This window comes from Prosopis cineraria, unplaced genomic scaffold (assembly GCF_029017545.1).
Source record: "Prosopis cineraria cultivar Desert tree isolate PC_DT_omini unplaced genomic scaffold, ASM2901754v1 PC7, whole genome shotgun sequence".
In the NCBI taxonomy this organism is placed as follows: Eukaryota; Viridiplantae; Streptophyta; class Magnoliopsida; order Fabales; family Fabaceae; genus Prosopis; species Prosopis cineraria.
Window position 1 is genome coordinate 34,942,821 of NW_026555338.1, and position 27,710 is coordinate 34,970,530.

Sequence of the window (27,710 nt, forward strand, 5' to 3'; positions counted from 1 at the left end):
TAGGAAACATTTTATTGCTACATGAAGAAGCTACACTAGTGTTCATGAATATCTTTATATTCAATAAATTTACACTATTAATAGGAAGCATTTTTATTGCTGTAAAATTGTGTCTGTTGGTAATTTGTTTCACACGCACACACATACATATGTCAATGTTTGGTTTAAATATTATAATTTAGTTTTTAATATATTTAGATGGCATTATACACACACATTTAAAATAGCCTTACTATTGAAGAGGACAGGGGACTAGAGTGAAAAAGGGCTGGGAAGTGTTTTGATTGATTTTAATATACAAGGGTATTTTTGTCTTTTGATTCATTAATACAGCCTATTTCCATATTTTTTGTAATTGAACCAAACATTTTTACCCTATTGCATCTCCTTTCCTTAAAAGCATACCAAACAAAATAGCAATAATCATCATTACATTCCATTCCATTCCATTTCCATAGATTTTTGAACCAAACGTGCCATGAAATCATTGCCTGTTCTGCACAACTATCCTCTCCCTCGTCCGTAAGACCATGAGCTAATCTACACGCACGACAAGATTTGATGTTATAATAATTACCATGGTTAATAAGAAGTAAATGTAGTCATGATTTAGTACCTCATGTTGAAATCTTCAAACTATCGAAGTTGCTGGAAAATTTCCTCCATACGTTTTACTTGCTCATTGTTGACGACAAGAAGAAATTCCAGAATATTGAGCCCATAGACATGAAAGCCACTCGAGCTTGAAGTGGTATCACCCTGCTCAGATGCAGAGCAGATGGCCAATGAATGTTAGGTTAATATAAATAAACCAGGTTAAGATCGCTAAGTTGTAGTGACGTGGTAATGCTCAAGCAGACAGCAAAAACATGTAAATCAGTATATTCCCCATTACATTTTGCCAAACACAATCAATACTCAGAAGTAACCACAGAACAAAATCCTCCTCAAGCAATTCAAGATTAGAATACAATCTTCCATTTTCATCCAATAAAATGTGCAGAATAGTTTTACAGCATAAAAATGCGATGTAAAAAATAAGTTTTAAATTTTTGCGGTTAATGGAAAAAATAAAAAAACAGAAAGATCTTGATGTTGGATTACCGACTGTAAGTCTGACTCACTTTACCAACCTGAACTCATGTCATAGTCATAAGTAAGATGGTATTGACAGTTGATACAGCATATCCGACTGGCATCTAAATGAATAGTGATGACATTAATTTTGAACTTCAATAATTACTAAAACGCTGATTAAGAGGCCAAACTTTAAACTAGAAAAGAAATTTTAAAATCACCCAGCAAATCTGAGGGCGTCAATATATATTTAATACCATAACTATTCAAGTCACAAATTTGACATGAATGGATTTATAATTACGACACGCAGCTTCCCCTAATCCAAGCAAGAATGTGTTATCAACAATCTTTGATGAAGTGGTAGGTCCGAAAGTTTTAAGAAGTTAGACCAGCAGAAACGGTTTTAGAATCTTCATAATCATAAATAAGACTAACTTAAACTAACCCTCCAGACTAAACTTCTTACAATATGCAGACGTGTGATTTTTTTTTTTTTTTGGGGTAAAATAGACAAGTAATTTAACTTGAAGCTTCATTTTTATAATGATTTTCCAAACAACTCCTGACTCTCGAAGTTCAACAGCGCTCATTTTCCAGGTGAAACTAATTTTACCCAAAAAAAAAAAGTGAAACTAATTTATGCAAGCCTCCTGACTTTGGGAAATAAATAATTATGAAAGTTATGCATCAAACAGAATTTTTCAACGCTAATCTATTATATAAGAAAATGTTCAAGTCACAAAACAATACCAGCATTGATCAGTAAGTCACTACTTTGTATTTTTAAGTGAACTTCAATACCTTCATGTTGGTGATAAAGTTTTAAAATAGATGTAGTCTCTCTATACCCCTTAATGATATCAGAAAATATTCCATCATTTACCCAGCACGGCTAAGAGATAGAAAAGGATTATAAAACAATAAAAGATTCAAAAGGAGAATATGTATATACGCACCAGAAATTTATAGCACTGACAGGGATCCAGAATCTAAATCCTACATAGAAAAATAAAATCAAAAGGCATTAACACATAAGAAATATGCATCGCCAAATCATGATCATGAATAGCAGTTTCTACCATAAAGCAATGTGCGAAAGGCATCTTTTCTGTATTTTTCTGGAAGCTCTGAGAGTTTTCCCAGCCATAAATTGTTCCAAGCAAAAACAACAGCAATGACAGAAGGACCCAGAACAATCTGGTTTAGTAAAACCTGCCAAGAGAGGAAAACAGAGAAATGACTAGGTATTCTGAATGCAGTTCCTGTATGTATATCACATTCTGTGGCTGTAAAAAGTGTAAACTAATCATACCTTCAGCATTATATTCTTTACTGTTGGGTCAGGCAAAATGTGGTCAAGATACTTGTACCAGGCATAAGATCCAGGGCCATATAAAAGGAAACCGTAGGAAGTCATCCGCAAGGCACGTAGCCAATCATGGTCTAAGAGGTGGTTCCACAGTTCATCCTAACAGAAAGCTTTTGATCAAGAATAACATAACTTACAATAGCAAAGTAAATCTTAAGGGCCCTCATTTACCCTCAAAATGTCCAGATACATTATACGAGGCTTTTGACAAGATTTAATTGTTACGGTTGCAGTTTATACATAATCCCACGATGCATTGATTGTATGGTGATTAGGTGTGTCCAAAACTTTTGGTAATCTATACATGAACAATAGGTTGAAATGTCTTAAAACTAATCTAAAGTAGAATGATAACTTGAAGTGATAACGCCAAGTGTCAGGCCTTGTAGCATCAAGTTTCTCAACCATCTGTCGGACCAAATTCCACATCCAAGGAAAGGCTAGCGTTCAAAGTCAATGTCAGGTCGAGGAAAGGCCAATATGAATTTACATGACTATATTCTATTGCATAATCGCAGTGTTTCTAGACAACGCTCACGTATATTGGTGCCATTATATTTAACCAGTTCAATATTATCAAGGGGAAAAAATCCCTGCAAGTCCATCATCTCAATCAAATAAAAAAGTAGTGTAGATTTATATGTTCTTTCTTATCTCAATCCAGAGTAAGCAGTTCAAAAGTCGACAATGGAAATGTTACTAAAGCACCACCAAATTCCAAATACCCTGCCCAAAGACGAAGAGAAGCAAGTAACACTGTAGGATTAGTTTCATGTAAAGCCCAAATTTATCAACTTCTCAAACAACTTATTTTTAATTACCAGACCTAACTTTATTCCAATTAGTCATGGTGTCCATGAGCTGAACGTTCCCATAGTCTTGTTATGAATGAATAATTAATTGGAAGTCGACAAGTGCAATCTTCATTGCCTTATGAATGAATAATTAATTGGAAGTTGACAAATAAAATCTTCATTGCAATAAAACCAAACATTGAAATAAATTTCCACTGACCTGTTTGGACCCACCAGAATCCAGAACAGAGTTCTTGATAGCCTCTGCTTTCCTCCAACGCTGTGTTAGCTGAGCGATTGTATCGCCGGTGAGGGCAAGGGAGCTGGCGGCCACGGCCTGCTTGAGGGGGAAGCGAAAACCGGAGCTGCCCGCGGACTCGGCCGAACCATAGGATTCGGATTTGGAATCAAAGCGTCGTTGCCGTCGAGGGCGATTTAAATTGGGCTTCCCAGGCAAAGGATTCCAGTTCCAGAACCCGCAATGTCCACTGCCTATGGCGTCCATTTCTGGTGGAAAAGAAAATGTTGAATCGGACATCGGAGAGCGTGTTTCTAGTTAGTGCGCTGGAGAATCAAACCGCGTTTTTTTTTTTTGGGAAAAATAGCAACTAAGTGCCTCAATAGTAAATTAATATCAATTAAAATTATACTGCAATTCAATTTTTAAAATCAAAAGTCTAAACTGCCCCTCTAATTAAAAAATAAAAGGAAAAAGAAATTCTGCTATCACTAGCTATTGAATTGCTATTACCGATGAGATCGCTAAAACCCTTGCTGCTGGTGGGGTCATTGGTGGCCAATCATCGAACTCCGATGTCAATGACACTTTTATTTAAAAACTAATTGGTTTAAATGGTTAAGGGAGGATTTGATCTCATGACCCTTGACTACCTAAACCACCAAACCTTTTAATTATATATACAATATATATATATATATATATATAAAAGTAGTAAACCAATCTTCTATAACCACTTTCATGTCATAACAAAACAATGTGTTATTAATTTTTGAATGAAATTTATTATTTTACAAATGTTACTTGTTAATATGATATAACAATCACAAATTGCGAGCTTTAAATATTTATGCATTTGACTTGTTAAAAGTTTGAATATATTGTTATTAATCATGAATAGGTTGTTGTTAAAATTTGAACGGATACTTGTTAATAAATGACCGACACGTACAATTAAACTCATTCTATTAATTTTTTTAACTTGTTAAAACTAAAATAGAGTATTGTTAAGTTCAAATGAACTATTATAAAAATCTAAATGTACACTTATTAATAAATGATTAATACATATAATTAAGTTCATCTTTTCTATTTTCCTAACTTGTTAAAGATCAAATGAATTATTGTTAATTTAGAATGAATTATTATCAAAATGTGAATAGGTACTTGTAGTTGATGATAAAAAGTACAAGTTTAATGGATTGTTACTTTTCTAGTATGTTAAATTCTGAATGAATTATTATTAATTTAAAATAAATTATTGTTAAAACTTGAATGGATACTTATTGATGAAAAATTAATATATACAAAACTAATTGTTTGGTCACACAGGTTTTACTTAGGTCCAAGGCATTGATTTTCATGGCACTTTCACACCCGTTGTAAAGCTGGTTATGGTGTGGACTATATTGATATTGCTGCTAAACGTGATTGGGTTGTTCACTGTCTTGATGTCAATAATGCGTTCTTGCATGATGATCTTGATGAAGATATTTAGATGCTGATTCCTCAAGGGTTCTATCGTGAGGGGGAGACAAGATTATGCAAGTTAAAGAAATCCTTATATGGGTTGCGACAAGCATCTTGAAATTGGCATCAAAAGTTTCAAATTGGATTCAAGAATAGCAGGGCAAGCCATTCTTTATTTACATACAATAACTCAATATATTATGTGGCTTGCCTTGTATATGTGGATGATGTTCTTTTCCAGGTGATGACTTGCAAAAGATACAAGAAATGAAGGAGCATTTGGATAAAAGATTTAGTCTAAAGGACTTGGGAAAATTGAAGTATTTTATCGAGATTGAAGTTGTGCAATCATCACGTTGCATATATTGAAGGAGGAAAAATGGAGCATTGACATCCAAGTGGTTTCCCAATAAAGCAGCTTTGCAAGTTACAGGGTAAATGATGATGTCGCGTTGGCGGATGCTACACGGTACAAGCAAATACTAGGTCAACTTCAATATTTAACAATCACTCGCCTAGACATTGCATGTGCTGTGAACCTCTTGAGCCAACTTGCGGCTTCCCCAGAACATGTACATATGGTTGCTGCTGAGATAATATTGCATTATCTCAAGTGCACACCAGGACAAGGAATTGTGCTCGCGTCAAAGGGATCATTAGAACTTGAAGCCTAGTACAATGTGGACTGGGCAAGATGTTCGGCAACATGAAGATCATGTACTAGGTATCTCATCAAAGTTGGTGGGGGCACCAGTGTCATGGAGGTCAAAGGAGCAAAGCGTGGTGTCAAGATCATCAGTGGAAGCGAAATATTGACCAATTAATGGCTCAACGGTCAATGAAATAATATGGATGAGATGGCTTGTGCGAGAATTAAAAGCACCAAAAAACAAGGCAACACCATTGTATCGTGACAATCGATCGGTGCTACATATAATAATGAATCTTGTTTTCCAAGAGCGAATCAAGCATGTTAAGATGGATTGTTATTTTGTAAAAGAAAGAGTGCAATCAGAGGAAGTTGAACCTAGAAAGGTATGGATGAAGAACCAGTTAGCAAATATATTTATGAAGGCACGTGGGAAGGATAGATTAAAATTTCCAATAAGCAAGTTGGGTGTTGTGAATCTACATGCTTCAACTTATGGGGGAGTGCTGGAATTAATTAGGATTTGATTGTAATCTTGTGAATGTAAATATTCCTTAGGCGAGATTCAGGGCGTTACGTTGGTCAAGATAAATCAATATTAATTGTATTCAGTAGAATGACATGATGATGGGAATCATGATTGTCACGAGCTGTATATATTTTTATTTATAGTATTACAGAATTTGACTTTTGCCCCCAAATAATCTCACGCTGTTATAGCATATTGATTGATGTGATATGGCTGGATTTTATAAGTTTAAAATTTAAAATTTTATGTATCTTAAAATATAATGAAAAATTTTTCTTGAATAATATATAAAATAGAAGCAATGATTTTCTGCGGGTCCAATTAGAAATTTTTGACAGGAGAAATAGAGCCATTTATAAAACTAAGAAAAGGTTGCATCGGTAGAATTTCAAATGTTAACGCGTTTGTCAGTGGGAAATTTGTGCCTTTATGGTACTCGGAGGTTTGAGACAAATAATAATAATTAAAAAAATTCATGTTTATGTCTACCCTGACTCAAACTTCTTCTCTCTCCACTAAATTATGAAAAGTATTTTGACGTATAGTTATTTTCTGCAAAACACTCGTTCCCTTCGTTTCATCATGCATATTTTATCTTTAAAGATTATCACAGATTAGGGATGATGGTAATAAATATGTAAAAGTATGGCAAATTTGCCTCAGATTAATGGTTCCAAAAACATAACAATTTATAAAAAAAAATAGTAAATTACTCTTAAGTTTGATTTCATGCCACTCATTAAATTTTTGTAAAAAAAAAAAACAATAACAGGTGGAGTATATGATAAAAATGAAACAAGTGAAGAAAAATGTGTTAAGAAAAGGCAAGAGAGAGAGTAAAAACTCAGGAGTAAGATAGACATGCAATGAAAGACACAAATAAAGGACTCATGAAAACTGGCAACACGCACGGAGATGAAGAAAGAGAAGTTGAAATTTTTGACCAAAAATAGGGAGAAGGTAGTGAGTTATGCGACACCACTCATATAAAGAGTAATGTGTATATTTAGGAGCGAGGAGGAGGAGACGGTCACGACATATTATATGCACACAGAGAGAGAGAGAGTATAAGAAATGGTAGAAGATGAAAATTGAAGGGAAAGAAAAAAGAAAGGAAGAGATGGGAATAATGGGGGTGGTGATATGGGGGATGCTGATAATAGGAGCAGTGGCAAGTGATGGTAATATAGGGAACGGGGCTCTTGGTGCCGACAGAGGCGTAGGATGCGGACCCAGATCTCCATCACAGTGCCAGAAGCCTGTTGCCAATCCTTTCACCCGTGGCTGTTCTCCCGCCACCCACTGCCGTCCCGGGGATCAACCCCCTCCCCCCTAATCTTCTCAAATTTTTACTCATTCATTTTTATGATTTCTTTTAACTATTTTTTTTTTCATTTCATTTTTTATTTTTTAAAACATTATAACATCTTTTCCTTCTTCTTTAAACACGCAAGCTTCATAAAATTTACCCAATCTTCAAATCCATTTTTATCCACTTTTTTACTTCTTGTTACATAAATCGCTATGGTTCCGTATCATGGCAATGTACATATCTAATTTAATTTCCCCATTCAAGGCCGCCTGTACAGCTGTTTACTAATTAAGTTTTTTCCTTTGAATGAAAAAGGCAAGCACCAGGCTTGGAGAGAGTTTCCAAAGTAGTTAACACCTTAGCTCAGCTATATTAAGCCTACCCTCGTTTATTGACTCCATTCGCTTTATTTATTTATTTATTAATTTTTATTACTTTAGCACCACTGTTGATTAACTTGTTATATCATGATAAACATAACATGATAATACATTTCTATACGTTTGTCTCTTGCAAAGTTATCAACTCTTTTTTTGTATTGTTCTATCATCATTGCGTAACAATTTGTAAACCCAAAAAAAAAAAAATTAATAACATTTCATGCACGAGTAAAATATATTACATCAATTAAAAAGAGTTGAAAGTCATCATACCCTCCCTTCACTTTCCGAAAATGGAAATGTACCATTCCTTTTAACGAATGAGGGATAGTAAAACATCATGCAATTCACTAACGAAGAGATTTATTATTAACAAATTAATTAATGTTTACAAAATTTTAATGACATGATCAGATTAACGTATAAACTTTTATGCGTTGCTGTCTTTTACAAAAATTATTAACCTTTTCTTAATATTGTTCTATCATCACATCACATTTAGTGCAGTAGAATACATAAACATCCCCCCATTTTCCTATAACTACAAAAATTCTTACACTCAGGTTGACTTTTTATTTTAATACAAAGCTCCGGAAAAAACCGTGCAGAGAGGCTAATATTAGGTTCACTCAGGTTGACTTTCAATCATGGTTAAATTTTAAAATATTGCCTCACATATTCAAAAATACTTTAAAAATTAAAAACTTTAACACTGTTAATCTATGCGTCAAGAAAAATCACACTGGAAGTTTGAGCATACATTGCATTACAATAATATCTATATTTAGTAGCGAGGACAGAGTCAGAGCTTGGGAGGAGGAGCAGGAAACGAAGGGTAGCCACATGCAAATGGCGCGCGACATATTTGGCGGTAAATATTTGGAGATGCATGCATGAGGCTTATTATAGGTAATACAAGAAATAGAAGAATGTGAAGGATACAAAAAGGGAGATTTTGAAAGAGGATTTGAGCGAGTGAGTAAAGAGATTGGAGAAGAAAAGAAGATGGGAAAGTGGAGGGGGATGATGGTAGTGTTGATATGTGGGTTAGTGATAATGGGAACAAAAATGGGAGGGGTAGAAGGAGGTCGTAGTATAAGTTACGGCGCAATAAGTCGCGACAACGGCATGGGATGCGGACCCACATCGCCCGCACCGTGCCACGACCAGCCCGTCAATCCTTACAACCGAGGCTGCAATCCCGCTAATGGCTGCCGCACCGGTATTCCCTGATCCACCCCGCATCATATCTGGCCCACTTTTTCTCCTTCTCTCAAATTTAATTTTTATTTCATAAGTTGCTATTTTAATAACACATGTTATCCTTTGACATGTCTCCTTATTTTGGCAGTGTAAATGCGTCCCTGTATATATAATAATATATTTATTCCCTTTCTGACCGTGCTTCTAAAAAAAAAAAATTATTCGCTTTCTTTCTTTTTGCTTATCATTTTTCTTCTTTGTCTCTCCTTCTCTTATTCTATCTTAATTTTATTTTGTACAATTTTGTTTGAAATACAATCCGATGTTGCTAAATGTAAAACACTTCTTTTAATAAAAATTCATCATGTCAAGAAAAAATTAACCCATTTCATTATACACCCAACATTTGTTTTATATTAATATTGTTATATCATCACTGCATGACAATTTTTAAAACAAAAAAAAAATATATCACATTTTATGTAAGAATAAAATGCATTGTCACCCCCTTCATTTTCCTAAAATGGAAATGTACCATTCCTTTTACAGTTTTACTATAGAAGGAATAGTAGAACATAATCCCATAATTCACGTACAAAAGAAAAGACTCACCACCATTACTAACAAATTAATTTTAACGAAATTTTGATGCATTACCAACCCACGTTAAGGACTCGAGGGCTTTCAGCGATTGAACCATTTGAATGAAACGGAAACAGAAACGGGAAATTGTTGGCCAAAAAATAATAGCGGGAAATATTTTCTTTTTTTCTTTTTTTATAAAGTGGGAAATATTTTCTGACCCTAAACAAAGTGGGTAACATTTTAAAATTTAATTAAATCCTCATCAAGAAATTATTGGATGTAGTAATCTCATGGCATCAGTTGTCATATCTGTATTCTATGAGATACAATAATTCCAGGTCGCGTAGAATATTTATAATTTGCGCAAAACAAAAAAATCACATGTAATGACTAATGAGCCCATGTAAGTCGTTTTTTTATCTTTCTATTTCTAAGTCGGGTTTTCATTTTTTTTTTACATGAGAGAATATTAACATTAATGAAAATTGATAATTATTGAATAATTCAATCCCAACCAAATAAAATTAGATTAAAAAAGGTAAAATTAGAAATAATTATTTAAGTAAAATAAGAGGTAGAGAAACAAATCAAAATCGATCAAGAAAATACACCAATTAAGTAACAAATAAATAATATAATATAAATAAGTCCTCTAAATTTGTAGAAAGATAGTCAAGTCCTAATTCCTCCAGACTTTGTCGCAGTGATCTTATGAATGTGAAAAGAGCACAGCATCCCAACTCTAAACATGTTCAATTGTAAATTATTATATTTTAGATGTAATTTACAATATTTTTGTTGTAAATATCATTTTCATGGGATTAAGTTGTGTATTTACAACAGCTCCTCATAAATTTACAATTGAAATATTATAATTTTTATATATAAATTTGTAATTTAGAGCTCAACGTGTCTAAAAGTGGAGCGGTATAGCTTTTTTACAGTCATGACAAATTACAATTAGGTCTCTATTAATTTGATTGTATTTTTTTTTTATAAATTTGTGATATTTATCTGTAGGACGAATCCTTTATTTAGGATTTATGCATAACTTGTTCTTTGAAAAATGAAACGATTCTATAAAAAAAAAAAAAGTCCTAAATCACGCAGGAGAGAGAAGTTGAATTGCAAGATATTTTTTCTAGTTCAAAATATAAGTAGATTTAAAAAAAATTGCATATCAATAAAGTCTTTACTCTCATAAAAATATATATTATTTTTTTACCCCTAATCCCAACTATCAAGGCACTCTATGATGAGTGAGAGATAGATTTACATAAATATTTATGTTAATCAGTACAAGGGGTAAAAAGAAATTTTTTTTTTCTTCATATGCTGGGTTGCTTATATTTTGAAACAAGATTAGCTTTGAGGAAATACTTATATTTTAGATCAGAGGGAGTATTCTTTTCGTCTTATGTATAAATCACTTCACACATATATTTACCAAAACCAAAAAAAAAATCTTAATTTCATTATTAATTTTATCTAAAAATTTTAATAATTTATTAACTTTGTCCTCATTAAATATAAATATTTTAGCAACTTATATTTTCTTTCTCCATAACTCTATAAGATCAAATGAGGAAATTTATTATAAAAATTTAATAATGTGACATATAAATATGAAAAAAAAACTTACCTTTCTGCTTTATAAATAATACAAGAGGGAGTACAACTTTGCAGGAACACATGCATTGAAAGACAAAAATAAGGTGAAAACAAGGTGCACGCATATGAAAAAGCTCCCGACATGGACGTCAAGAAAAATCACTTGAAGTTTGAGTTATTTATAATTTTTTTCTGAAATCAATAAAAAATTAAAATAGATTAACACTGCCATGAAATTGAATAAACTTTGAAGTTCGCTACTAATTAAGAAAGAAAGAGTAAAAAGTTGAAGAAATTAAAATTTGAATAATTTACATGAATATTTAACGGAGATAAAAACGAGAAACGGATGATAAAATATGAATGTGACTTGCAGTGGAAGGAGGGGTAAAGTGATAATGAATGGGACACCATTGATATAAAGAGGAATATCTTGATTTAGGATGGAGGAGAAGCAGATAAATGAGAGACGGAGAGAGGGAAGGAAATTAAAGGAAGAAACAAAGAAAGAGATGGGAAAGTGGAGAGGAATAATGGGAGCGGTGAAAGGTCATGGGTCATGGTAACATTTTCTCACACTCATTGCGTTTAACTCATATATACATAACATGCCATGTTCCCTATCTTGTGCCAATGTACTATTCTCTTTCATTAATGCCAATCTCTAAACTTGTCTAATTTTTCCCTTCATTCCTTTGTTTTTTTTTCTTTATCATTTTCCTACTCTCTCTTCCTCTCTTGCTTACCTTGCATATATTCATTACATCTTTCCAATCGAAAAAAAAAGATAATTAATAAATTAAAGGAAAAATTGTCCAAAAAAACCTCACCACATATTTATTTGCTAAGAAGGAATTGAGTTAGATTCTGAAATTGGGTCCTTTGTTGGCATTAATTTTTAAGAACTAAATGACATAAATGCCCTTGTAGTAAAAAAAAGAAAAAAAATAGAGCAACATGATTTGTTATCGATATTTTATACAAGATCTTTTGCTATCAGTAATTTCATCTCAACACTTAATACAAGGTCATTTGGTGTCAATATATCAAATAAGATTCTTCAATGGTAATTTATTAATCTTGAAAGCATGTTGGAAGCATATATTCAAATGCCACTTTTACTTATTCAAATAAATGAAATAAAAATTGTATTTTCTTAAAAGATGATTGCATGTCATGAAACAGAAAAGTCACATATGATTGAAGATACTTATATATAGTCCTAAAACATGACACCAAATATAAATTTTTAAGATATCTAAAATGATTATTCGAATAAATAAAAAAAATTACATTTTCAAGATATTTAAAATGAACATAATGTGGCTTAAAACTTGAGGTTTGAATATTTGCACCAATATTGTGTTCAAAATATCACAAATGTATATTTTGAAATTTTTTCCCTTTTTTCATGAAAGAACCAAATAATATTCTAAAAATGCAAATGGTTATTCTTGAAAATTTGCTCATTTTTCATGAAAATACATATAAATATTCTGAAAATGTAAATTAACATTATGACAATTTTCTTGTTTTTCATGAAAACACTAATGAATATTCTAAAAACATAAATGATTATTTTAAAAATTTACTTATTTTTCATGAAAATACCCATGAATATTCAAAAAGTTTTACACTTTCAACATTATTAGTGCAGATATTTCCAATCTCTTGCTCCTCTTGTTGTGCAATAAGGCCTTTTTTTTTTTGCAATTCCAATTGTGTTTTTAGTACCAAATTAAAGCTTCCAACTCCAATTTAAAGCATAAAGAAAAATAAATGAACACTAACAACTTCATTTATTATTAAACAATAATATGTTCTTACATTTCTTGAAAATATAATAATCACCTCAAAACAAGATAATATATGATACACATAATCATAGGAAAAATGATTCATCCATAGGAGATAAAACTTGGAAAAAAAATCATCTATACAATCTTCACAAAATATCATCTATACAATCTTTGAGAATATAATTCAATGAAATTCTTTTTAGAACCTTATTTCAATTCCTTAAAATGTCCTCCTCCTCTCTTTTCCACCGAAGTTGCAACTCCTATGCATAGCCTTTAATGTAGGAAATGTAGAAATCACTCCAAGTGATCCTTCAAACATCCCAACATCAAAAAATCTTGTACTTGCAAGTTTCTTGCCCCTAGTGTCCATTTTGCCAATACAACATAAGCATCCTTTACAAGACCAATCTTTCTTCTGCATTGCAACAACTCTTCCAACACAGGATCAATCTTTCTAATAACCATGACAATTTCAAATTTACAATTTCAAGGTTTCCTTCAAGATTTGCTAGAGATAGCATTTTCTTCTGCATTGCAGCATCATTACAGGGGCTATATGCATCATAAAAATCATGCATATGCTGCTCTCTCCTTATAGTCAAGAGCAAACTGTATTCCTGATCATTTCAAAAAAGCAAGATGAAAGACGAGTCATGCTAAAATAATTTAAGATGAGGACAGCACATGGAAAGGAGATAAATTAACAATTGAGACAAAACAATTGACAAGCATTCCAAGTTCATCAGCTACAATGCCGATTCAAGTTACTTCTTTCCTGAAGCCAACCAATACAAAATAATTGAAAGAGAACATGATCATTTTTCATAGTCAAACATACACAGCAAATAAGCAACTTTCTAGTTAACATTGTTTGACCTAAGCTGGCCAATAATCAACATCATTCCAAAATTATGATTATTGATATCCGCATTCCATATAAATCTTAAAGTCTAAACATGCATAAAACTCTGTTGATCTTCTTGTTCACAAGCTCAAAACTTTTGAAGACTGATTAACATGAAAAAAATCGAAATTCAAGCTTTTCATTTTCCTCTTTACTTCCTAGGTTGAAAAAGTCCTGCTCAATTATCAAAGTATGATCAATACTCCACAGTCCATGCTAATTACTAGACCCAGCCATACATAGAGTAGCTCCGGAGTACACTCCACTGTAAAATTATGCACACAACGAATTCAATCAAAATTTGAGAAATATAATTACAATATAATGAATTGGATGACCTCCTAAGTTCAGCAGCGTTAACTAATAACCCATACCAATTTAAATGCCCGGTTGATGCCTACACAACTATAGGATATCCAGATTTCCAAGATTGGGACTTGGGAGAGGGAGAAGGATTACCTGACCAGGTGAAGATAGAGAAGAACCATGAGCACAAAGCCACGAAGTGAAGATAGAGAAGGATGAATCGAGTAGAGAAGACTGCAGAGTGGAAGCCACAAGTCCTCAACTGGCAAGGATGATGAAGGATGATGATTGAAGTAGCGAGGATTTTAAGGTTTAAAAGAATTTAGAGTAGACGGTGCACGATTGAGATAAGTGTTGGAGATAGGTGGCTGAGAGTCACCAGTCATCGACCTCACTTCACTCACAATCACCACTATTGTTGTTGGAATCATGATTGGCCAGAATGCTGCGAAAAATCGATCATAGGGATGGGTTGAAGGGGACAAAGAGGGAGAGAATTCGGTGAAGCTTAGTCCGTTTAATGCCACCGTAGGACTTTAATCCTTCTCTAATTCTCAGGTTCCTCACCACAAATAAATTTGTGGTCTGGTATTTTAGGGCTATTTTTCCTAAATTAAACCTCAACAAAGTGAAAGACATGCATGACAGTTAAAACGTTGAAAAAATAAGTTAAAAATATCACTAGATAAACATTTATGCTAGGAAATCACATTTTAATATTTTAAAAAAAAAATTAGCGAGTCAATGTCGACATATGAATGGTGATGTAAATTAACCCACTAAAAACCTATCTTAAAATTAAACCAAGAAAATACAGTCTAGCTTGGCATAGAAAAACCTGGAGGATCAAGGATGCAAGGGAGGAGATTTGCATGGTCGGTACCAGGTCATGGACAACGAGAAGGGTGGCCAGAATTCACAGGGTATAATAATATGGGAGCAAAGGGTGATCGGATTTGAAATTACACAAAAGTCCACTCTTGAAACTCAAAACCAACCTTCACTAGCTTTTGAAAAATTGGAATCCTGCTTTTTTTTTTTATTGTTCAATGGACTTTTGAAAAATAGCATTTGAAAGCCAAACAACTTTTTAATAATATGAAAGTTAATCCTGAAACGACTTTTGAGGTGCTGGAAGTGGCATCCACGAGTTGAGATGATCATGATAAACAAATTTGGATTGCAAGAAAACTGATGTTTTACAACTTTAATTTAACTATATATATTTAAAGTATATAAGTCTCGATAAAACCAAAATACATTCGATTAATAACACAAAAGCACAAAAAAATAAACTCGATCACAAAAGAAATCCAAACATCACTCATCCATTGAAAATAAAGGTTACAATTGACGCCTTCTTAAAATAAGCAAAGAACCCTTAATTAACTAGACTTCTATCCTATATTAGACTGTTGAAGACCTAACTAAAAATTAAGTCAAGAAAACCCTGATTGAAACCTTACTAGCGTACTTGATTAAACTGATAGTTATTAGACACTTAATTAAAACGTCAAATAAAAAGACAATTTTGTCCCGTGACTTTATTAAAAAAAAATTGTATTACAAAATTTATAGACAAGCTAGAAGACTAATTAGGATTTCTAATTAAATAAATTGAAAGATCAGCCCATTAAACCTTAAAACAGATTAAAAAAACAATTGGACCGTAATTAAACTAAGAGATCGAGGGCACGCAACAGTACTGGCTTTTATGGTTGAATTGAGCTGAATATTAACGCTTCTTGGCCTCTTGCATGACCACCTTCCGTGCATGGTCTTCAAATTGAACAACTAAACTCATCGCGGACCTCCACTGGTCATCATACCTCCAACTTATATATCCACCTTCGTTTGTCATTTAAAACTTGAATGTGTGTATCCCCACTTATCATGCAAATGCCATAAGGGGATGTCACATGTGGTTAAGATTGCCCTGTAAGATATTGTATATGGATTGCCATGGGTAAAATATTATCTTAAATTCCATTATGGCCAGATGGATTAAAATAGACGCTTGAAAATAGACGGGAGAGTTTCTGTAATGTAACTTTTGATTTTAAGAAAAAGTAAATCTTCTCATCAATAAAGATTAAATTAGAAGTCCTTCTTTGGCTAATCAAGGTCCTAACTTTTTGTTCAAAATCTCAGACCGTTTAGCCATGCAAGTCCAAAGGTTATGTTTAGGAGGGAGGACCGGGTCAGAATGGAGGAGGAGAGATGGGGACGGACACCACAGGATTGAACTTGTTTTACGTTAGAATATGATTATATAAGGAAGGAAATCTGGAGGCAGGAAATTAGAGTGAAGAGATCATTGTAAGAAGAAGGGGAAGAAGAAGGGGATGGCGTCAAGGGAAATGATGGGAGCGATGATATGTGTGGTGGTGATAATGGGAGTGCTGATGAGCGGGGCTGAGGGAAATTACATCAATTATGGGGCGGTGACTCGGGACACAGCAACGGGATGCGGACCCAGATCGCGCTCACAATGCAACTTGCCTCTTGCTAATCCTTACAACCGAGGCTGCGAATCTGCTGAAGGCTGCCGCACCGGCAACTGATCTATATATATATATATATATATATATATATATCATGTCTCATATTTTTTTGTGTACAGGGAAAGAGAGTTATTAGGCGAATTATATACATTCATAAACCATATAGTCTTCATATATATCTTGGCATTCTCAATATGCAATATTCCCATGAAATTATTTCAATTCACGGTCAACTACTGTAAAGTTATTCCATTTATAAGATTATTCATCTCTGCATTTATTTTTATCATTTTCCTACTGATCTCTCTTCATCACTGTCCTCTTAATCTCCAGCATTTAGAATCGGAGTGAGTATTAATTTACAAATACTACTCCCAAATAATTAACTCACCTGATGTTTTTTTTTTAAATGTATGTCGATCAATGAATAATGTTGGCTACTTTGACCCAAGAAAATAATAATAATAATGTTGACTGCGGCCTATGTACAGATAAGAAATTTGATAATGCAGGCGGGAAAAAACAAAAAAGACTTTTGATAATGAATCTCATTGCAACTTGATAATCTCTAAAATTTCATATTATTTGCAACTTGATAATCTCTAAAATTTCATATTATTTGAGCATATTTTTTTAGTTTCTAATATATTTTGACACAATTATATATATTTTTTGTACATTTATTTTTAATTCAATGCTTTTTAGTTAATTTTTGTTATTTTGATTTAAAGTTTGATTAGATGCATTTTTGGACTTTTATTGATGCTTTTTGAAAGCTTTTGAATGGAGAAATCAAGTAAAAAAAAATGATAAGTTTCATTAACTGAAAGAACAAAACAAAGTTGTTCCAAAGTCATAGTAGCAAAATTAAGCATTTTATTTGTCTAATAAAATTAGGATTTTGGATTGTATATGATCCATTCTCAATATTGGCTGACATTTTGGACTTCTTGAAAAAATTTTAAAGTTTTGAGTGCATCAAGGCATGGATTTTGGTGGAGGTTGAACTTGGGTTTAAAAATTAGAAGAGATTTTGGCTTCATATCTTGATTCTTCTTCCTCGCTCTCCTTCCTTTCTTTTTGTTCAATGTTCATGCTAATATATTTGTATTTTCTCATAGGTTTTATAAATATTTGTAGCTAAATCCTTAATTTTAAGATTATTTTAAACCTTTTATATGGATTAAATACTCATTCTCCCTTTGTATTTGCGATTAGCGATGTGATTATGTTAATTTTACTCCATACTTAATGCTTATAATTAATTGGCCATCAACTAAATTGTTAGGTTCACTTGATTAATGCTCAATAGAGTTAGGTTAAGTGTAGAACTTGGGTTAAATTGTATGAAAATTTAAAATTTGTAAGTTAAAAGGATAGTTTTGTTAATAAGATAAGGATACATTCATTAACCTCACAAAATCACATAGGATTTGCATGAAAAATTGAAGTTTAATTAGTTAATTAAGATATTAAATGATTAATTAAACTCAACACCTACTTGGAGATTTGAGAGAACACTTGTGGGTAACATCATTAAGAGCAAAATATATTAGGGGTGGATTGAGTGTTCTTGAAGTATAAATGAAAAAAAAATAATTCTAGACCTAATTACTTTTAAAAGGTCTTGAATTAATTTCTTTTATATATTTTCATACTTTTTTACACATTTAATTTATCTTTTAAAAATCAATCGTGTTTTAAATTCGCTCAACTAAATTAAATTTACAATACCTTTTGTTTAACTATATTTTTAATTCAAATCTTTATAAGAATAATACTTTACTTATTTTATATTATTTATCACGGCTCATGCACTTACGGAGCACAACACGACTATATAATTAGTGCAAAAAATTCGTTAATTGATAATATGAAAGTATTTCTAAAAATAATTTTAAAATCACAAGACTTATCCTATTCTAAGATTCAACTCACATAAAATATTTTAATATTAAAAAATAATTAATCCTTTTAAGATTAACACTTTCTTTTCTTTATTTGTGCAAAATTGAATAATTTAAAATGCAAAAAATGATGTTGGGAACTCAAAAACAAGAAGAACACCTTAACAAATATTATTTACTCAAGTCTCTTGAAACATATGAAAAAACAAATACAACTTAATATTCTCTGAAAAAGATCATAAAGAAACTAATATTGCTTTCTACTCCATCCAACAAATTCTAAATGACTTCAAACTCTAACGTATAACTAATCTCCTGAGGAAGAGAAGTGAAAGATTTAAAACTAGATGGAAACCCCTAAAGCAGGTTAGGTCTGACTCAACATCAACAGTGCAACTAATATCAATAGGGCTGGTGTTTGCAAAGGCCTCATACACGACAATCAAGGGAATTGGATTAAGGGCTTTTCCAAATATCCCGAATATCATCCAAGCATAATTGCCAAAATCTTAGGTATCTTGAAAAGAATCAAGCTTTGTTGTAATGCTAAACTTACCATAATTCATATATATTCTGACTCTTTAAAAGCTCTGTTACTCATCTAACATAATTTCTGCAAGAATCACTCCCTTCTTGAGATCATTAACAAAATTAGAAATTTTTTTATGAGAGATTAAATTATCACGTTTGATTATCTATTTAGAAAAGCGAATAGGTGTGCCTTTCCTTACTCATCAGGCACTTAAAGATAATTTTAATATTGTTATTTACAATGACCCATTTTAGAATGTAGAAACCTAATGATTTTTAATATGACGTGACTTTTTATTTTTTGCACAATTTTTTTGTGACCCTGTATTTTTAAAAAATAGATTATTTTAGTATAAAAAATAATATCCCTGACGAATAAGAATATTAGCTTTTTTTATTGTTCAATAATCCTTACTACACTGTGTGAAATCACCGAAGTGGACTGTAACTACTAACAATCTCCAATTCTCAAAGACTCTAAAGTCATAACTCTTGTTCTTCTTCTGGAAAATTAATTTGGAGCTGTTAATAGTTTCGAGTATAAACTTCACGAGTTCACACCGTTTTTTGCTTGGGAGGCCTTCCAACTTCCAGTTCCAAGTTCCTAGTACCAGGCCAGGCATCAAACATTACCTTGACCTGGGGATAAGCCCAAAACAAATCACGTAGAGTACTCTGAAACAGCGGACTTCCTGCAAATAGATGGCGCCGTCCTCTAATTCTGTCAGCAATCCTTAATTTTCTCACCACGAAGATCAAATTCGTTCTTGGTTAATCAAGAACCTGTATTCAATACATAGAGCAGATTATCTTTTCTGAATTTCTCTTTTGTCATTAAGAATGTCTAATCGGAGCCGCTAATTTCTTTTCCGGTTCATCATTCTCGGACAACCAATTATGACTTGTGAGTTTCCATCACCACCTCTGGTGGAGGACCCTCTAATGGTCCAAAAATAGAAATAAATAAATATAAATACTAGTATCCAAAAATAAATAAATACTTGTAATAATAATTTTATTTCCGATTAACATTTTAATGTAGAGATGTGCTCTGCTCTATCATATATGGACTTAACACTGCCATTAGGAGTTTTAGTTGCTCTGTCTCTTCCCCAAATAAAACCCCTTTTCCCGCCCTGTTTTCTCAAGTTCGGCAGAATTGAACGAAGAAAGAAATGTAGAAGGAAGGGTAATGATTTCTGGAAGCCTCTTCACCGTGTTCGAACTCCTCCGTCCTTGCTCAGCGTCGTCGTTCTTCTCCTTTCCGTCACCGGGGTGTGTGTGAGCTTTCGTGCGCCGCTGCTGTGGGCGCGTAATCGTCGAGCTTCCCTCCTCCTTCCTCTGTGACGATGGTGTGATGAGGGTATGTGGACCTTCTTCCTCCTTTTACCTGCTTTGTGCGTGTCGTGGGAGGTTTAAGGATAGAGCTTCGTTTTCCTTGTTGTGGCAGTGGCTATGAGTGGAGTAGGAGTTTAATGTAAACTGAAATTGACAAGACAAGGAGTTTAATTTTGGTAAGCATTCCTATTCGTTATTTTTTAGCTCTTGTTGAGGGAAGAGGAAGAATTTGAGTCATGTTTGAATCGATTTTCAATTTAAATCTCTCTTGGAATTAAGATAAGAAAGTTTAGTGACCTTATAATGACGTTGCAGACACGATTGATTGGAAATTCAAGGACTAAATTTACCTATTCTTGTGTTAGCTTTTGGAATGCATACCAAATGTTTGATGGAACGTTTGAGAAAGGAAATTGATGTGTTGAGAAGATGAGTATGTAGAATGATACTTGATGAAACTTGAACAATGATGCTTGATGCTTAAATATATTATGGTGATTTGGAGACTATAAAACTTGATGTCACTGAATTGAATCTTGAAGCATATTAAAGTAAGTAAGATGAGAGGGATGTCCCTAAGCCTGACAGGATCATAGTTTAAGTTAGCATGTAGGTGGGGCTGTAGTTCATAGTCTATTGGTAGGATCTATGTCTTCTTTTGCATATTGATTACTGGGAAAATATAAGGCCTGTTTTGGGAATAATTTTCTATTCTTCATAATAGAAAAAGAAAAAAATTTGTTTGGTAATGTGTTTTCAAAAAGTGTTTTAGAAAACAAAAAAATAAAATAAAATAAAATAAAATATTGTTTTGGAGAACAAAAAAATGGAAATAACTTTCAGGTGTTCTAGGATTATTGTTCTGAAGAATAAAGGAGAATAAGAAAAACACATATTTTCATTATTTTTTTTGTTCTCAGAACATGTTTTACAAAACACCAATTTTCAAAACAATGAAATAAAAACAATTTTAAATGGCCCCATAATCTTTGGTTCTTATAGTTTCATCAAATTCTGCTTTTAGTCTCTATAGTTTTTTTTCAGTGTTTTCAATCTCTATAGTTTCAGAAAGATTGGGTGACATTTGTTTTTCAGGTCCCTATAATTTTTATTTTTCAGTAGTTTTAGTTAGGAACTGAAAACACTGGAAAAAAACTACAAAAACTAAAAGCAAAATCCAATGAAACTATAGGGACCAAAGATTATGTTTTCTCTTAATTATATACTGTCATGGAGTAGAGTTATGCAAGTTGTACTCGTCTATTTAGGCTATTGTAGAATTTTTGAAAAGTTTAATTTATAGATGAGATCTTGCTAAAATTTCTACAATGAGCTTCATATTCTGTGTACAAGAATCTATGGCTTATATATATATGAATCATGATATTGGTGTTCTTGTAATTATTATGTCCGGGTTTCTCAATGTTTTAAGGCTTAAAGAATATGGGTTATCTCATATTCCGGCTGGTCACACTTATATTTTTGGAGTGTGACAATCGTTGCCCTTGGAAGAGAATCAAAGCTTGATGAATGCAAAGTGGCTCTTATGACTCACTCACCTAAGTTTTTGCTTACACTTCTGCAACGCTTCATCAAGCACTCCAGATTGGTCTCCCAAATCCATTCCCTTGTAATCACCAGTGGTCACCTCCTCCATCACTCCAATACACCGTCACATCTAAAATGGACGAGCACCCTCTTATACAACGCCTTGATCAGAGCTCAATACATTTCTGGACTCTCTCACAAGGCTCTTCTTCTTTTCACTCACATGCTTGCTAGCCAAGTCCTGCCAAACGACCACACGTTTCCGCCCCTCATCAAAGCTGCTTCTCACTCGCCTTCTTTGGTAAGAGTACTCCACGCTCAAGTGATCAAGCGAGGTGTTCTATGTGACCCATTTGTACAAACCACTTTCATTGCTCTCTATGCGGGTAATTACAATTTAGCTGATGCTTGTAAGGTGTTCAATGAAATTCCTCATATTTGCACTGTGGCATGTAATGCAATGCTACATGCTTTCTGTACAAATGGGAATATGGAGTCTGCTAATTCACTCTTCAAACACGTGTGCAAGCGGGATGTTATTTCTTGGTCAACTATGATAAACGGGTTTGCAAGGAATGCAAAATTTGGCAAGGCTATTCAGTTTTTTGCGAAGATGATGGCTCACAGGGATGTCTTGGATCATTTGGTCAAGCCAAACGAGGCTACATATGTGGGTGTCCTTTCATCCTGTGCCAATCTTGATGGCAAAGCAGCACTCAATTGTGCAAAACAGGTACATGGATACACCCTAGTTAATGAAATCAACTTGGGTGTTTTTGTGGGAACTTCACTAGTAGATGTTTATGGGAAGATGGGTTGCCTCAATTATGCCTTGAATGTCTTTAACTGTTTGGATGTTAGAGAGGTCTGCACTTGGAATGCGATGATTTCTTCACTAGCTTCAAATGGTAGAGAGAAGGAGGCTCTCAGTATGTTTGAAGATATGAAGGCTGAAGGGCTCCGACCAAATAGTATCACCTTTGTAGCAGTTCTTACCGCTTGTTCTCGTGGAAGACTTGTTAAAGAAGGATTGTACTTGTTTCGGTCAATGTCAAATTACTATAAAGTAGTACCATTAATGGAGCACTATGGGTGTGTGGTTGATCTTTTGGGAAAAGCAGGGCATTTGGAGGAAGCAGCTGATATCATAAATAATATGCCTTGTAAGCCTGATACATCTGTTCTATTGGCTCTATTGAGTGCTTGTAGAATTCATGGAGCTATAGACCTTGGAGAAGAAATAGGAAGAAGGCTGCTTGAGTTGCAGACTCAACATTGCGGCCGATATGTATTATTATCAAGCATCAACGCAGATAAGGAAAGATGGGATCATGCTGCTGATATTAGGAAAGAAATGATGCAGACTGGAATTCAGAAAATTCCAGCATTCAGCAAGGTTCATTTAACATAATTTTTCCCCTTCTCGACCAAGTGACTATTCAAAATATTTGGAGAAAGGAGAAGAGCAAGTTCTAGTGTTGCATCTGAACATTAAATAATAATCAACGATAGTTAGAGGATTCCAGCTAGTTATTTTAGCTATCCCTAACAAATTTCAGTGCAGGTAAATCTTGTTATTCTGAAATGTTGCAACTATTATACTCAGTGGTAATATGCTCATTCATGTCCCTGACTGTGAATAAGTCAAGTCAATTTAAAACGTTGATAAATTGTGAAGTCAAGTGGATTGATTTTTCCTTGCATATTGGAAGTATTTGTGCACATCGATAACCAACCAAAATATACTTCTAAATTATACATGGCGAAAAAATATTGAACATAGGCCAAAACACTTTCAACCCTTTCACCGAACTACTAAGAAAGGTTCCATGTATATCTATAACATACTTATTGGTGTGTTAAGTGTCAGCATATAGGTAAGTGCTAGTATTGGCAGCAAAAGACTTATTGCTGCGGTTTCTGTTCCTTTTCCTCTGTTTCTGCCACCACTATCGCTCGCTGCTGTTCCTTTTCCTCTGTTTCTGCCACCACCAAGGCTTGCTGTTGTTCCTTCTCTCCTACGTCTTCCCCATCTTCTACTTCTTGCACTACATGTTGCCGAAAATATCTAAATATTACGAGCGCTATAAATGCTGCAAAGCAAGGAGTATCGTATCGTAAGAATCGACTTCCAGAGTTATGATAATCCGAGTAAAAAAAAAAAAAAAGGTTGAATTAGCAGCCAACATTTTTGGCCCAGCTAAATATTGATTTTAATTTAAGCAAAATGGCTTATTTCTGTACATTTTTTAAGATAATAAGTCATGCAACCTTTTGCAGGCGGATATGAACGAGTGACGTGGTGTTTGGACTTTGATTAGTGTAGCTGACCCAACTATCCGTGGTGCAATAAATTACAGTCAAATCTCTGGCTCGGAATTACCTGTGATGATTCGGGTCTTCATACATGATAGATTCCAGAAGACCGTGACAGCCGATACTACCACTAACTTCTTGTGAGTACAACCATTCCATGTGTCCATCAACCGCAATTTGAAGCATTCAGCTGCACCGCAGTTTTTTTTTTTTGTAAATTATTAGTCAAGTATCGAAAATTGGGAAAGACCTATATTATTTCCTCTAAGCAGGAGGACTACCTCTCTGGTTTATCTGAGCAGAGTAGCAAGAATAAAGCTTTGGGACACTGAAGCTGACAAAAAATCCTGTGAATCCATATCGCAGAAAAGCTAAGATATTTGTTGACGGAACTCATGTATGAATGCAAACATGATAATTGCTGTTTCATTTTCTCAGCAAATTGGCCATGGAGTTCATTAGGTACTCACCAATGGCACACAGCCTCCAAATTGTAAGAAGGTGGCCATACTCTGCTCCTAGAAGAAGGAAAGGAACTACCTGCATCCATTAAAGACCAGTTGTTTTAACATATTGAGCAGTTTAAGACATGATTTTGAAACTGAAAGATTGGCCTTGGGGACTACTTTTAGGGTCATGGATGGTTCCCCTGAGAAAATCTCTCGTATCTTTGAAATTGCAAGATTTAAAGTGGGAAGAATCAATTTTGCGAGACGTAAAATGTCAACTTCTTTCAGCTTGACTTCGCCTTTCTTTTTGATCTGGTTTCTGAAATACAAATTTTGAAGATTTAGAACACATTCAAACAAGGATAGTTTGGACTTTGCCGGATAACTATACAAGTTGGAAGCTTTCACCTTTGACAAATTGAGTTGGAGATGAAAGAAACACCCAGATATAGAATTGCTAGATGTGACATGGCTGAGAAAACGCTGGAATGACAAGTTTAAGAATGTCTTAGACTTTTCTCTACTTGATTGGAAAGTGGAGAAACTGGAGGGGGGAAAAACAAAACAAAGCAGAGAGGAAGGTTGCCAACCTCAAGTTCAGACCAGTAGTAAAGCAAGATGATAAGAAACAGAGGACGCCGAAGCCGAACCATAGGGTTGACTTTGATACATCTTTCCACATAATCAAATCAGTTGTGAGCTGTCCAATACGATCTAGATTACCTCCATTTTCTCCCTCAGGTTCTGAACAACAAACCACGCAGAAAAGAAGAGAGAAAGCAGACACGCGCATATTAACTGCTATGTCCGATATGTTTATAACTTGAAATCTGAAGTACATAGATAAAAAATCATTTAGACCTACTTGGAGAAGAACTCGAAGCTGGTACGTAGGGGACCAAACTCAGTTTCTCCTTCTTTTCCTTAGATCGCCCACTGTGCCTTCTTTTCCTTGGCTTTCCAATCTCATCTGCCAATCCCGTATCTTTCTCTTCTCGAATCTCAAGCTCCGATCGCCTCCTTGACCTCCGGGAATTCCTCGGGGATGCCAGCAAACCCATTTGGGCTCCTCTACTTTTGCAGCGCCTATGTAACCCAACAGGTTCCACATATTCTTCGGCCATTTCAAGCCGATCAGCTAGGCGGGTCTTAGACCTTCTACGAGGCGAAGGTGGAAGGAGGAGGAGTTCTTTGATGGGAAGTGAAGGAGGAGATTTAAGAGATAAGGCAGAAGGTGACAGGGATTTGGTGGGAGATGGAACGAGGTCAAGAGAAATACGTAGAGGCTCTTGGCTTGCTTTATCACCAATCCGGGCCAGGCGAGAGGAGGATTTGGTTCGAGACTTGTCGGAACGATGATAAGGAGGCGTAGAAGAAGCCATTAATGACTGAAATCCTGAAATCTGATGGCGAATTTAATTAGTAGCAAAACTTTCATGGAGTTTCTGGAAATTTGGTGGCAAGATTTATGGTTTGTCGTGGAGAAGTTCTTGAATGTAGACATTGAGCGTGTAGTAGCCGTTGGAGAAAGATGGGTCCTTTTTGAAATTTAGCCCCGCTTCAACGGTAAAATGCCAATCAACTGGCTGTTTGGGAAATCGGCACTAGGAGTGGGGTCAACGTGACGGACACCTGCGAATGGATGCCCTTACATTTTTTTATTTCAATTATAATGATTTCTTGTTTTTTGTGAAAAAAAATCAATATCAATAATAATATTAAGAAACAATACTCCAATTTACAATACACCCTCCTTTTGGCCAAAAAAAAGAAGAAAAATCCTTCATGCTCATAATACAGGATATTTATACTTATTTTACGGTTACCAAAACAAGTTTGTTGAAATATTAACTTTTTAAAAAATTGTAAATTTTTTTAGTTATATTATTAAATATTTTAATAGTGACCATTTAAATTCCAGTGACATTTTATGATGACTTTTAATATTTTATTAAATTTATTGATATTTTTAATATAATTAGAAGTTATTTATTTAAATTTTGTTAGTAAAAATATGAGTAAGTGAATGAATATGTATGAAAATGAGCTTGAAAATATGTTAAAAGTTAGTGGACTAATTCTAGCATTAATTTTGAATTTTATGCATGTAGAGAGGCCCAATTTAAGGGTTCAAAGAAAAAAATTTCAGAGTTCAAGGAATTAAATTTGAACAAGCCATGTTCGTTATAGCGAAGCGCAATTTTAATAAAATGTATAATTTTAATTGTCAGAGAACTTTTAGAGCTTGGCCACCTCATTTTCGTGTATTTTTCACCTCCAACAATTGCAAAACATCTAGGAAGAAAAAAAAGAGTAAAAAAAAAATTGGAGAAGCTTGAGTTTAATAGAAAATTAAGGATTTCGCTGAAGATTATTTGATTAAGCTTTTATTTTCCTTCTCTTTACTTTGCTTTATATATTATTAATTTTGTTGTCATGAAAGCCATGTGTGGTTGCTTTTCTCTTAATCTAGGGTGGTTATTAACTTGAACATGTTTGAACCATTTACTTCAGCTTAATATTAGTTTTGTTTACTTATCTTGTATTTATTTGTCTACTTAATGCTTGACCATCATTGAGTGTGAATTTAGGGGTTTTGGTTTTGCCTTGGAAAAGAAATATCTGTATTAGACCATTAGATTGAGTAATGTGAGATTAAAATTTATTCTAATTTGTCAATAAGATAGGAATATACCTATTGGACCTATATAATCACATTAAAGTAGATTTATGCATTTTTGTCTCTTGAGTAATTGTGTTGGGAATAGCATATTAGTTCAAGAGAGCGGTGTAATTAATCAAAAGATAATTATTTTTATTAATACTCTAGATTAATAAATTAATATTAAGTAAATTTATTTGAGAAATTACATGCTTTGACTATT

At 33.6% G+C, this 27,710-nt stretch overlaps 3 protein-coding genes across 6 annotated transcripts; 1 reads left to right on the forward strand and 2 right to left on the reverse strand.

Annotated features, from left to right (window-relative positions):
* Positions 1-253: 253 nt before the first annotated feature.
* Positions 254-3,807, reverse strand: LOC129315870 (protein sym-1-like). Its single transcript, XM_054959999.1, has 6 exons — positions 3,464-3,807; positions 2,393-2,548; positions 2,160-2,292; positions 2,037-2,076; positions 617-759; positions 254-540 (listed from the first exon to the last, which is right to left on the reverse strand). The coding sequence occupies exons 1-5, from the start codon at positions 3,779-3,781 to the stop codon at positions 672-674; spliced, it is 735 nt and encodes a 244-aa protein (XP_054815974.1). The 5' UTR covers positions 3,782-3,807; the 3' UTR covers positions 254-540; positions 617-671.
* A 16,443-nt stretch (positions 3,808-20,250) lies between these two features.
* Positions 20,251-25,428, forward strand: LOC129314869 (putative pentatricopeptide repeat-containing protein At1g10330). Of its 4 annotated transcripts, none has more exons than XR_008594304.1 (3): positions 20,251-20,688; positions 21,945-23,624; positions 24,341-25,428. XR_008594304.1 is itself a non-coding variant. In XM_054958357.1 (3 exons), exon 3 carries the CDS (start codon positions 22,059-22,061, stop codon positions 23,469-23,471), a length of 1,413 nt encoding a protein of 470 aa, XP_054814332.1. In that variant the 5' UTR covers positions 20,251-20,537; positions 20,625-20,688; positions 21,945-22,058; the 3' UTR covers positions 23,472-23,742. The 4 variants fall into 4 exon arrangements, 3 of the variants coding, with proteins under 3 accessions (XP_054814332.1, XP_054814330.1, XP_054814333.1); XM_054958357.1 differs by lacking the exon at positions 24,341-25,428 and having other exon boundaries at positions 20,251-20,537; positions 20,625-20,688; positions 21,945-23,742; XM_054958355.1 differs by lacking the exon at positions 24,341-25,428 and having other exon boundaries at positions 21,945-23,742.
* Positions 23,729-26,344, reverse strand: LOC129314870 (reticulon-like protein B17). Its single transcript, XM_054958359.1, has 8 exons — positions 25,691-26,344; positions 25,416-25,569; positions 25,234-25,308; positions 25,003-25,144; positions 24,847-24,916; positions 24,658-24,723; positions 24,444-24,566; positions 23,729-24,153 (listed from the first exon to the last, which is right to left on the reverse strand). Exons 1-8 carry the CDS (start codon positions 26,205-26,207, stop codon positions 23,966-23,968), a joined length of 1,335 nt encoding a protein of 444 aa, XP_054814334.1. The 5' UTR covers positions 26,208-26,344; the 3' UTR covers positions 23,729-23,965.
* Positions 26,345-27,710: the final 1,366 nt, after the last annotated feature.

Coding starts and splice junctions, on each gene's coding strand:
- LOC129315870 (XM_054959999.1), bottom strand. CDS start 3,781: ATGTCCGATTCAACATTTTCTTTTCCACCAGAAATGGACGCCATAGGC. Junction 2,293..2,392: donor TAAAGAATATAATGCTGAAG/GTATGATTAGTT, acceptor CTCTCTTGGCAG/GTTTTACTAAACCAGATTGT. Junction 760..2,036: donor GTCAGTGCTATAAATTTCTG/GTGCGTATATAC, acceptor GCATCTGAGCAG/GGTGATACCACTTCAAGCTC.
- LOC129314869 (XM_054958355.1), top strand. CDS start 22,059: ATGACTCACTCACCTAAGTTTTTGCTTACACTTCTGCAACGCTTCATC.
- LOC129314870 (XM_054958359.1), bottom strand. CDS start 26,207: ATGGCTTCTTCTACGCCTCCTTATCATCGTTCCGACAAGTCTCGAACC. Junction 25,145..25,233: donor TCCAACTCAATTTGTCAAAG/GTGAAAGCTTCC, acceptor TTTGTATTTCAG/AAACCAGATCAAAAAGAAAG. Junction 24,917..25,002: donor AACCATCCATGACCCTAAAA/GTAGTCCCCAAG, acceptor TAATGGATGCAG/GTAGTTCCTTTCCTTCTTCT.